We start from the raw sequence: 13,217 nt of genomic DNA, 5'->3' as shown, positions 1-13,217 counted from the left end.
GGCGGAAATCAGACTAACCTTAGTTTTCAGTTTTTACAGAGTTTTCTCAGGTAAAATGTTTTATGCAACAGGCTTCTAAGTAACCTTTTAAGGACTGCATTTAGTGACTCATGAATAGAGTATATATCTCACGAACTAAATAAGGAGAGCGCGAACCGTAAGCTTAAAATTTGTGATATTCCACCTGAAAACTGGACATTTTTATACTTTTTTGTAACCAGGAATAGAATGAGTTCCTCAATAAACAATATTTGATACGAGCGAGAAACGTGAGCCAAAATTTTCAGATTTTCCAACCTGAAAACTGGACATTCTAAGCATCTTGTAAAAAAAATAATAATAGCTGGGAGAACAGTTTTCAGAACTGAAGTGGCTTCCCAGGGTAAATAATATCTATATCATAATTATCATTATTATCATTCTAGGACTACATGAAATTTCCAAAAGTTTGAGCACGTGATTCGCTCGCAACATCTCACAAGAATGCCCTTTTAACAGTAATTGACCAAAAAGGCGAATTATACATCTTCAGATTTGATTTCTTTCCCCCAAACCACTTGCTCGCTACGCTCGCAAAAATGACACATAGATATATAATTTATCAATCAGTTATCACTTAAAATATTTTGCTCAATGCAATTACTACAAAACACACAACCTCTTTACACAGATGATAATCTCATGGTGAAAATATACGTTTGCCCCAAATTGCCCCTATTGGCCCCTTTTTTGGGCTTTGCTCTCCCCCCCCAGGAAAATATGTTCCGCCGCCACTGGTTGAAACACGCATCGTCTTCATGGCTAATTGCAAAAATTTCTTAAAATGTCCCCTTTTGATCTGGTCAGAGCTTACATATTCAAAATGTCTGTTTGCGCTTCTTGCTCGCAGTTATTATCTTAATTTAGTTACATAGGCATCTCGTTTTGAAGATCACAAACATATTGCCCATCATATTAATAAAAAATATATAGCTCGCGCTCGCATTATTTAAAAGGATTTATCATGTTATTACATATTTACTTTATTTTATAAGTATAAAGCTAATTATTGACTGTGAGGACTACCCTTTCAAAGAAACAAACAAAAATCAACTTTAAGCTGCCGATCGAGGAAAATATGGCTGGAAAAAAATTGCCCCCTCCCCTATTTGACGATAGTTGGATTTGCCGGGAGGGAGGCAGGGGGCACTTCCCCCCCAAATGAAATAAAAAAAAACAAACAGGGAAATTAATATTTTCCAAAATGGGAAAGTTCCTTTTTCAAAAATAAATATGCCGTTTTTCGTGTTTTTCGAAATAAAATACTCTTTTTAAAGTATACAAGTTAAGTTTTCAGGCTGGAATATTGCAAATTTTCACTAAATGTTTTCTTTAACAGGTTCCTTTTCTGGTCAGTATGTTTAAGCTCGCGTTTTGCGCTCGTGTTAATTTTTTAGTTAGATGCACATCTGTTTAATGACAGCAGAAATCTGCTCGGATTTTTAAAAACTTATTTTCATTTTTTATTGAAATACCCTAAAGTTTTAGCTTGTGATTCACGCTCGCAACACCTCACAATAATGCCATTTTAAGAATAATTGACCCCCAAAAAGTTTTACAACTTCACCTTTGAATTTGTTTTACCAAGCCGCTCGCTCATTATACTCTCTCCCGAAAAATAAAGCCTAAATATACGTTTTGCCTTAATAAGAAATCACTTCAAAAAAAGGTTTTTCTCTACTTAATCACTATCAAACACACAATGACTTCAAGCAGATGATAATCTTAAGGTGAAAATATCAATTTTGACGTATGAGTTTCATTTTTTTGGCTTTACCCCCCAAACGAAATTCGTTCGGCCGCCCTTGCCTTTCCATCCTCATAACAATTGAACGGCAACAGTGTCCCCCGCCCCCTCCTCCTTGCCTCTGCCTCTGCTTTCCCGGTTTTAATTTTTCGTATTAACGAACCTTATTTTGTTTTCGGATTAACGAACCTTATTTCGTTTTCGGATTAACGAACCTTATTTCGTTTTCGGATTAACGAACCTTATTTCGTTTTCGGATTAACGAACCTTATTTTGTTTTCGGATTAACGAACCTTATTTAGTTTTCGGATTAACGAACCTTCGGAAAAACGAACCTTATTTCGTTTTCGGATTAACGAACCTTCGGAACAATGAACCTTATTTCGTTTTCGGATTAACGAACCTTCGGAACAACGAACCTTATTTCGTTTTCGGATTAACGAACCTTCGGAACAATGAACCTTATTACGTTTTCGGATTATCGAACCTTCGGAATAACGAACCGTCGGAATTACGCCACAAATGTTCGGATTAACGAACCCTTTTTCGTTTTCGGATTAACGAACATAGAGGTATAGGCAATTTACGTGTTTCGGAATTACGAACCTTCGGAATAAAGAACCTTCGGAATTACGAAGCTTCGGAATTACGAAGTGTAACCAATAAATCGGCCCCGATTATATCCCTCTTCAGTCTCCATTGCTTTATTTCGTATAACCCTAATTTACTAAATGAATCAGAATTGCATCTACTTCTTTTTCAGTATAGCTTTATTTCGTCGTACTTTTTAGTTATGCTATAAATAAATCTCATAAATTTTTGTTATGATTATGCTTTATTTCTTTTGTCTATCACATTCTTACTAAATAAATCAAATTGCATATCTCCCTCTGTCTCCATTGCTTTATTTCGTCAGGTAAAAAGAATGTCTGTATAATTACTCCTAGGATTCAAGTCCCCCTTCATCCGAATTAAACCACTGTGTCACTTTTAGACAGTTTCCTTTTTCGATGACGAATTATTAGAATCAATAGAATTGAATTAAAACAGTATATACTGCTCCTCGTGATCCAAGTCCCCTCTCCTAAAAATACAAAACGGCAATTAACCCGTTGATATTCATCTACCCCTCATTTCCCTCCTCTTCAAAACCACTCTGCCACTTTTAGACAGTTTCCTAGAGATGATTAATGAATGTTTTCGATAATAAGAATCAGTAAAATCAATGAAAATCACATTAAAAACACTATTGAACTGTCTAATTACTCCTCGTGATCCAAGTCCCCTTCCCGTGTTGAGTTCGTCCAATATCCCATCGGAGGATTTGGATAACGAGGAGTAGTATGGGAAATTAGTAGTCTCAACACGGGAAGGGGACTCTGATCACAAGGAGTAATTAGTAAAATAGTGCTTTAGTGTGATTAAGTTTGTCTTAATTAGTGTTGTTATTGTGTCAACAGGAAAACGTGCGGTGGAAGGAAGTTCCCGTTCAGAGAGAAGCTTTGCACCGTTTCGCATTGCGAACAATAGATTTCTTTTGAAAATCTTCCAACCGTGGATTCCATTGAAAGATTACTGATATTTGAGGTGTGTCTCAAGTTTGTCCCCAGTGACTTGGATGATGATAAGGCCAATTCTGATAGCTGTAATCATCGTCTATTTTGTTCTCTATGATATTTCCTAATATTTTGTACTAAAAATTGATGAAACTTAGCTTGCAGTGCGCTTGTCAGGGGTTGAAATTGCGGTTGCCCGAGTGCCATTGTTGGCAACCTAAAAATCCCGACATGGTTGCCCAGGAATGAAACCAAGAAAATTCTTGATATTTTTTTCTCAAAGAGAATAAAACTCTGGAATTTAGCGGCAAGCAAGAATGCTTTTCCAGTCCAAATTTTACAACTTTGGGAACAGGAAAAACGTCTTTCAAGATCGCAAAGTTAACAAAATGTTTAAAGCGCCAGATTTCATAATTATCTTGATAGAATTCAAAATAAACCACCGTGCTAGCATATATACTGGCAAGCTATGGGTGTCGATCTGTATTCATGGTTGGGGGCTGTTTTGTTCTCTTGTGAGGGATCTTTTTAATTTTATTTTTGATATATTTTATTTTATTATTCTTTTAGTTTAGGATGGATTCTGTGAAAATTTGAATGCTTCATTTGGCATTCATGTGATATTCTCTCTTCTCATGATAGGATTGATAAAATGGAGCAGCAGGGACCAGATGTACATGTAGCTAGTTCCAAACAGTCGGAAGCTACCAACCGAGCTGAGTTGGACAAATGTCTGGAGGTACTGAAAGTTGCCAAGTCTGACCCAGAGAAGTTTGCTGCCCTTTTGTTGGTATGTTGTACTATGATATCTAGCACTTTCATGTAGCTTCACCTAATCATAAATAGGAATGCAAGTAACAAAGTCATTCGGAAAACTTTCTTTTCCAGCTTATGGCCTTTAAGCCCCTTTTACAATCGACGTACGACCATTTGCGACCTTTTGGTTGCATGACAGGCTGCAACAGGCATCAATCGCTATTCATTTCATAAGATCGCACAGAGGCTTTCACAAATGCAACAGCTGTTCTACAACAAAAGCAACCAGTAAACCCTGTGCACGAGTAAGTGGCATATACTCGTATTGTGCTCGTGCGAGTGGTCGTGCAATCACATGCCAATGTTGCATGAGGGATTGTGAGTGGTTTCATATCAACATGACCTCCCCCAGATATGCTGTATTCATACAAAATTGAATGTTGAAAACCAACTTGAGATAAAATGTAAAGAAAATGAAGGGTTCAAGATTTCAAATTCAAAACTTTTATTAATTCATATCTCAGGTAACCAAGGTTATCAAAGCAGAAAGCACTGATGCTGCAATAAGAAAGAGAATCTTTGATGCTGTTGGGTTCACCTTCCTATCTCGTCTCTTGTCATCAAGTGAGTATCAGTTTTGAAAAAAGAAATACGTTACAAGTGTACCAAGGAGATGCCATGATAGGGTAATATACAAATATACCATGACGATCTAGGATCTAGCTAAAACTATTCACATCAAGGGAACATCAATGGTACTATTGATGTTCCTGAATGTGAATATTTTTAGCTTGTTCAGAGAATGAGTCAGTGTATATTTCTTTTATATCCTTTCCACCTATATCATTCCTCATCACATCAATTAAAAAAAAAGAAAAAATGGATGAATTATGATTTTTGTCTCACCTGCATAGCAGAGTGAGACTATAGGCGCCGCTTTTCCGACTGCGACGGCGTCAACATCAAATCTTAACCTGAGGTTAAGTTTGTGAAATGACATCATAACTTAGAAAGCATATGGACCTAGTTCATGAAACTTGGCTATAGGGTTAATCAAGTATTACTGAACATCCTAGTAGAGTTTCATGTCACATGACCAAGGTCAAAGGTCATTTAGGGTCAATGAACTTAGACCAAGTTGGAGGAATCAACATCAAAATCTTAACCTGAGGTTAAGTTTTTGAAATGTCATCATAACTTAGAAAATATATGGACCTAGTTCATGAAACTTGGACATAAGGTTAATCAAGTATCACTGAACATCTTGCATGAGTTTCACGTCACATGATCAAGGTCAAAGGTCATTTAGGGTAAATGAACTTTGGCCGAATTGGGGGTATCTGTTGAATTCCCATCATAACTTTGAAAGTTTATGGATCTGATTCATGAACCTTGGACATAATAGTAATCAAGCATCACTGAACATTTTGTGCAAGTTTCAGGTCTAATGATTAAGGTCAAAGGTCATTTAGGGTCAATGAACTTTGGCCGAATCGGGGGTATCTGATGAATTACCATCATAACTTTGAAAGTTTATTGGTCTAGTTCGTTAAACTTGGACATTAGAGTAATCAAGTATCACTGAACATCCTGTGCGCATTTCAGGTCACATGACCAAGGTCAAAGGTCAATGAACTTTAGCCAAATTGGGTGTATCTGTTGAATTACCATCATAACTGAAAGTTTATGGATCTGATTCATGGAACTTGTACATAAGAGTAATCAAGTATCACTGAACATCCTGTGCGAGTTTCAGGTCACATGATCACGGTCAAAGGTCATGTAAGGTCAATGAACTTTGGCCATTTTGGGTTTTTTTTGTCTCACCTGCGAAGCAGAGTGAGACTATAGGCGCCGCTTTTCCGACGGCGGCGGCGGCGGTGGCGGCGGCGACGGCGGCGGCGGCGTCAACATCAAATCTTAACCTGAGGTTAAGTTTTTGAAATGACATCATAACTTAGAAAGTATATGGACCTAGTTCATGAAACTTGGCCATAAGGTTAATCAAGTATTACTGAACATCCTATTAAAGTTTCATGCCACATGACCAAGGTCAAAGGTCATTTAGGGTCAATGAACTTAGACCATGTTGGAGGAATCAACATCGAAATCTTAACCTGAGGTTAAGTTTTTGAAATGTCATCATAACTTAGAAAATATATGGACCTAGTTCATGAAACTTGGACATAAGGTTAATCAAGTATCACTGAACATCCTGCATGAGTTTCACGTCACATGACCAAGGTCAAAGGTCATTTAGGGTCAATGAACTTTGGCCGAATTGGGGATATCTGTTGAATTCCCATCATAACTTTGAAAGTTTATGGATCTGATTCATGAAACTTGGACATAATAGTAATCAAGCATCACTGAATATTTTGTGCAAGTTTCAGGTCTCATGATTAAGGTCAAAGGTCATTTAGGGTCAATGAACTTTGGCCGAATTGGGTTCATCAGTTGAATTACCATCAAAACTTTGAAAGTTTATGGATCTGATTCATGAAACTTGTACATAAGAGTAATCAAGTATCACTGAACATTCTGTGCGAGTTTCAGGTCACATGACCAAGGTCAAAGGTCATTTAGGGTCAATGAACTTTGGCCAAATTGGGGATATCTGTTGAATTCCCATCATAACTTTGAAAGTTTATGGATCTGATTCATGAAACTTGGACATAATAGTAATCAAGCATCACTGAATATTTTGTGCAAGTTTCAGGTCTCATGATTAAGGTCAAAGGTCATTTAGGGTCAATGAACTTTGGCCGAATTTGGTGTATCAGTTGAATTACCATCAAAACTTTGAAAGTTTATGGATCTGATTCATGAAACTTGTACATAAGAGTAATCAAGTATCACTGAACATTCTGTGCGAGTTTCAGGTCACATGATCAAGGTCAAAGGTCATGTAAGGTCAATGAACTTTGGCCATGTTGGGGTTTTTTGTTGAATAACCATCATATCTCTGTAAGTTTATTGGTCTAGTTCATAAAAAGTGGACATAAGAGTAACCATGTATCACTGAACATCTTGTGCGAGTTCGAGTAGTATTCAAAGTCAGCACTGCTGCTATATTGAACCGCGTGATGCAGGTGAGACGGCCAGAGGCATTCCACTTGTGTTGAATAACCATCATATCTCTGTAAGTTTATTGGTCTAGTTCATAAAAAGTGGACATAAGAGTAACCATTTATCACTGAACATCTTGTGCGAGTTAGAGTAGTTTTCAAAGTCAGCACTGCTGCTATATTGCATTGCGTGATGCAGGTGAGACGGCCAGAGGCATTCCACTTGTTAAAATTTTTTATTTACCGGTACTCTAAGCAGGCAGCCATCCACCCACCTCCCCCCTCCCTGTGCTAGGCGCAACCGGTGAGATGAAATATTAACTTTTTCATGGCAAACATTTTTCCTAGTAAAACTCTTTGATTTCTCCTTATGTTCTCTCTCAATGCAGCAATCTAAAGCAAGGGATTGTAGAAACACCTTTGTATATGCATTGCTAAATGTATAATATGATTAATACAGTGAAGATATTAATACATATAAGTATAGGTTTGATGCAGCTGATTTCAGATTTGTTCTCATCGGTGTTCAAATTACTTTATCTTTTCAGAGAGCCATTTTTTTCATGATTCAACGCATGCTTCATTTAAAATTCATTTAATGTTTAACATTGTTTATTTAATTAATATTTATTTTTTCTACATTGTTATTAATTGTCAAATGGTTTAGGTATTTGATTTATTGTTGTTCATTTAATGTTTATTTGCATCTCATGTATTAAATCAATTGGACATTTTTTACAATTTTTTTCCATCAAATAGAATAGGATGAAGTTTATCAAATTTGAACAGAATTTGCACTCAGAGAAATTCTTTTGTAATTTATTTGATAAAAACTCAATTTATAATTATTTTATGAAATATTGAATGCATCGCAGCCTGACAGGGACAGCTAACGTCAACATGTCAACTTTTTTCTCAAGCTAAGCTACGCCTACACCAGCGCAGCTACTAGCACAGCTCACAGTCAGTTATCTTCGCAACACAGGCGGGTACAAAAAATGCATTAGCGGCATTACATGTATATACTCTGGCACTGACTGTTACCAGAAATCGGGGCTGAAAATCCTGATTTTGCCTTTCAAATCGCGGGATCCGCGCCATACTTTCGGAGCACCTGGTGGTTTAGTTCAGATTTAAAAAGTAAAGTCCCTAAAAATTACGCTACAATTAAAAATTTTTTATTTTGTTCTGAGTTCAAAAATTTTGTTTTCTAGCAAATTAAGGATGATATCTTCAAAACAAATAAAAAAGCCAATTTTTACTATCAAAGTTATGGCAAGACGGATGCCGCGCAGCATTTTGAAAAATGGTACCCGGGGATATTGGAGTTTCACTGAACTGGATGTGCAATTTCTGAAGTGCTGATCCCGTGATTCGTTAAAGTCCTCTCAGTTACACATCAGAAAGCGACAATGCGTGGGAAGTATAACTACAGCTGTGCTGGCCTGGCTTCTATACAAGGCATCGATGGGAGACTGGATGGGAAACGGATGGGAGTGATTTTCATGTTGGGAGTTGCTCCATTCTAGGCAGTTGCGAGAGCATTTCAAAAGCACATGATCGGAATCTCTTGTTGCTCCTGTCTATTTTCAACGCTGGTTCTCATGGTTCTTGGCAAATTTACCATTCTTCAAAATCTATTTAGATGCACACTAGGCCTGGGAGTAAACATTGATTGATCGAATGGTTCGATTGGCATGCCGCCAATCACCAATTGATTAGCAAAATTTACACTAATCGAATTTTCGGCAGATCCCGATTATGACATTGGGATAACTCGAATACCCAAGTAATAATAACAAAATGACAAGAAAACAATGATGACAACGGTTTTTGAATACTTCATACAGGCTTAAAACTTTATGTTACCGAGGTAATTTTTCAAAAATTATCAATAATTGTATCACATTTACAGTTACACACCAACATGAAAGCGCTCCGAAAATTTTAATCCCACCCGACCTCAGAGCTACCAAGTCTCACGCATTATGTGTGAGACTCAAGCATTTTGGACTCTTGTTCATCCCCTCAAATTTCTGTCTCACGCCACTATCACAGCCTATCCCCATATACATTGTGCACAATGTCTGTGATCTCACTCAGATTCACAGAAAATCTCACACATAGCTGGTCTTTGAACTTGGCATCTCTGCGACCTTGCCCTCGATACACAAAATAAGATCATTGTGTGCACAAAACAAAAAGAAAACACACAACCAGCTCACTTGAGCTGATTGGACCTTCGGATAGCCAATGAAACTTTTTGGGAAACAAAGAAGGCACTTGGTTCCCTTATCTGGAAAGGTCATGACTTCAGAAATAAATTGACCCCTCCCCCATCTGTGTGTGTGAGGGAGAGAGACAGAGAGAGGGAGAAAGTAAGGGTGGGAGCGGGAGAATTCCTTTCATGTTTCAAAACAATAATGCAACCTTTTTTATATCCCCCTCACACAATGAAAACTACATTCCAACATGCGCCCGTCTTCACCAGTACTTTCTCGACTAGTCTCCAAAAATAGACCCAGTTATACATGTAGGTTCAAATGATAAAAACTTATAATTTTAAAAGGTATTTCAAATTAAATATTTTGCAAAATATTTTTTTGAAATACATGTTTAGCATCGTGGGCAGTGCCAAAAGTGGGGGCGGGGACATGGTGTGGGCAAGGGATGAAATTGTTCAAGTGAAATGCTTCACCTGGGGTCAGCCTCAAAGAATAGTTCATGAATGAGTTGTTAACATCTTTGGGCTTTGGACTTTGGACTCAGCTGATCTGGGCTGATTCGTTCATATGCAGGGGTGTGGCACTTGGAGGGATGTATGCATAGAACCAGAGTACCAGCATGGATTTAGGAAAGATTTTCATTGGAACAATAAACTGAAAGTTTTAATCTCATTTCATGTAGTTTCTTTTGATATAAATATGGAGAAGGGGAAAAAGGTCCTACTTTCATGGGGGGGGGGGGGGGTCACCATAAAGTAGGTCAACTATTGTGACTTAAAAGACGTGATTTCCTGACGAACCTTTGAATCATTCGATTATTTTTTCAGGAAATAATCGAATAGTAAAAATGACAAGCGTCCCAGGCCTAATGCACACCCTGGGTTACGTTATCACACTTCAAGAAATCGACAGTGCGAAGTAATGAGCATGCATTTCAAAGGGAAATCCAATCTAAGAAAAGTTATTCTTCAGCAAAGAATAGAGAAAGAGACATGTGGATGAAAATTTCAACAAATTTGGCTGAATGAGAAGAAAATCATGTTTTATTGGTATTATAAAAGGTGCTTTGGAAACACCATGATTAAAGTACATGTACTCACCGAATTGCTATTTACCCTAAAAGAGTAGGGTTATTTGGGCCCATCTCACAAAGCGGGGGGGGGGGGGAGGGATGGTGCAGAGATCTCGGCCTTCGATCGCGGGAGCGCCATGAAAATTTGCACGGTGGTCGTGTGCGATAAAATCTACAAGGCTGTATGATTAGTATTTTAGAAACAGTGAGATTTTTATGAATTAATTATGCTAATTCATGCATGAAATAAAACATTTGCTCTATTCAACTATCATACGGCATTATTCCCTTTTTTGTGTTTGTGATCATATAAAATACAAGCAAACTTTTGCTCTGTCATCTGCTTGTGCAATTGTTACCCTTCCAGCGCGTACCGTCGCAGTGCATGCATCGACGGCAGGAACAAAAAAAATTTACTCGATTTTCCCCCCCTTCAAAATTCTGTCCATCGATGTTTGGTTGAATGAAAGTTGTCGAACACCGGTTTTCAAAATAATCTATATGACTCAGGCTTTATGAATCTAGTTCATGAAACGTAAATATAAGGATAATCAAGTATGAATGATTGTTTTGCACACGTCTTAAGTCACATGATCAATTCGGGTCAATGGAAATAGTATTTTATCATCATTGAATGTTTTATTCTGTGAATAATTATTCAATAGCTATTTTCAAAGTCAGCACTGCTCTTATAGCGAAGCGCATAATGCAGGTGAGACTGCCAGAAGCGTTCTACTTGTTTGTTTTATATTTCGTTGAAAATGTTAGCTGAGATAGCCTTTACGGGGACTTCAAATGTTTTTCTTTTTTTTTTTTAGGTTCAGTACCAGATGGATGTGATAGTCAGATGTATAAATCATTAGCCATGACTCTCCTAGCATGCTTCAGTACTGATCCATTATTAGCAGCGAGTCCACAGATGGTAAATAAACTACCACAAATCATGGAATGCATCACCATGGCAACTAGGTAATGTAAGCAGAAAGTTGAAGGGACATTGTAGAATCAATGTGATTCAAAACATGGAGTACCATCCTTCCCATATATTTTGAAGCAATATTTTATGTGCACGGATGAAACATGTTAGGCATGTGGTTCATTGGATTTTTTAAGCAAGTTGTAGATAAAACTATTTTTGCCTAACGATTGACTTTCTGGCCAGTTACAAAATGAAACATGGTTTGTAATCCTTACTATAATTTGGCTAATCTTGTATGTCCTTCCGTTTGTTTAACGCAGCTTTTCTCCGTGGTTTTCCACTCAATCGAGCTGGAATTTTTTCTAAACATGGTTAAATTGTTCACAGATTGTCATTAGGGGGGTTGTTTGTGGTATTTTGGTCGCATCATTTAAAGTTTTTTTACAATTCGTAACTTTTTGGCATTCCTTTTCGCAGCCCTGAGTATAGCTTTGAAGTTCCCAGTCTCTTTTACCTCTCTCGGGTCAGCGAAATACAAAGCGTGCATGCCATCATGCCGACTGTTGACCGGGTATGGTACGGTATACGGTACGTACTTACTCATGCGCTGGCTGCATGCATATATGCATGTGTGCGCGCTGCTGAAACGTAAACAACATACCGTAATCGGCCGATGTCCTCAGTGGTTACCGTACCGGAGAGTACGACTTTCTGATAAACCTATTAATTTCTTTTATTGTGAATGATTCTGCAGTGAAGCCCCATTCTGTCATTCTAACGTATGATAAATTTGTTACTTAAAAGGCTCAAGATCCAGAAATCTATAGCCTAGCCCTAGGCCTAGGCTACTATCAAATGCTGGTCATAAGTGGTAAGAAAATTTTTATGTTATAGGCAGTGTATACAGCCACATACATGTGGCCACACGCGTGTGGTTATATCCAATACTAGGCCGGTAAGCACTAAATGGTACCAATCCTGCAGACGCAAGCTCATAAATATTCTGTCCCGGTATTTTGCCTCCAGTTCACATGTTTATATTTTGTTTGACATGTATTCTACAAAACTCTGTTGTAGATATGGAGATGTTTATTAAAAATGTAGATATGAATATAACAGTGTAAAAATGGTTTATCGCTTGAACAGCCAATACTGTGTATCTATAACAGACATACATGTACAGGGACCTTTTTTATGCATTATAACATGCCATCTCAAATATTATGATCTTTTCATCTACAACTGTTGTAGCATATCTTGCCTTTAATTAACATGATTATATTTTATAAATTGTGTGTTATATTTTTATGAAAAAAGACATAATCTAACATACACGTAAAAATATTGTTATTTATTTGAATTAAATTAAATATTGTATTCTAATCAGTGAAGATGCCCATATAACTTTTAAAAGACACAATAATTCCATAAGATATACATTTACAGTGTACTATCTAAGATTTTTATCAATTATTTCAATGCATAACTATTTGATCCACCATTAAAAAAAAAAAGATATCTAAAACCTCTAAAAAAAAACATTTAAAAAGCCCATGTAAGTCATACAAATCTTATCTTTTTATCACAATTAACATCTAAAACCTTTTCTCTCTATCTCGCTCTTTTGTATCCTTTAATTTCTCTATCTCTCTCTTCATCTTTCTCTGATTTTCCCACTGTCTCTCACATTCATTTTCCCAACTGTCTCTCTCATTTTCCCCACTCTCTGTCTGTCTCTCATTCATTTTTCCCACTGTCTGTCTATCTCTCTCTCATTCATTTTTCCCGTGTGGGTCTCTTTCATTTTCCCCTCTGTCTCTCATTTTTCCCTTTCT

General features: G+C 37.2%; 1 protein-coding gene across 5 annotated transcripts in view; it reads left to right on the top strand.

The window, feature by feature from the left end:
- Nucleotides 1-13,217, top strand: part of LOC121415241 (neurochondrin-like) — a 40,398-nt gene that overhangs the window by 16,935 nt on the left and 10,246 nt on the right. For 3 of the 5 annotated variants that reach the window (XM_041608456.1, XM_041608432.1, XM_041608427.1), the window contains 4 exons: nt 3,247-3,373; nt 3,985-4,132; nt 4,623-4,722; nt 11,282-11,432. In XM_041608456.1, coding sequence (XP_041464390.1) covers nt 3,995-4,132; nt 4,623-4,722; nt 11,282-11,432 — 389 coding nt within the window. In that variant the 5' untranslated portion in view covers nt 3,247-3,373; nt 3,985-3,994. The remainder of the gene's footprint in view (nt 1-3,246; nt 3,374-3,984; nt 4,133-4,622; nt 4,723-11,281; nt 11,433-13,217) is intronic. The other 2 variants (XM_041608449.1, XM_041608441.1) reach the window with 1 other exon arrangement.

The sequence above is a fragment of the Lytechinus variegatus genome, chromosome 1 (genome assembly GCF_018143015.1).
Source record: "Lytechinus variegatus isolate NC3 chromosome 1, Lvar_3.0, whole genome shotgun sequence".
In the NCBI taxonomy this organism is placed as follows: domain Eukaryota; kingdom Metazoa; phylum Echinodermata; class Echinoidea; order Temnopleuroida; family Toxopneustidae; genus Lytechinus; species Lytechinus variegatus.
The sequence above is the reverse complement of the archived record's forward strand: the minus strand, read 5'-3'. Positions and strand labels throughout refer to the sequence as shown.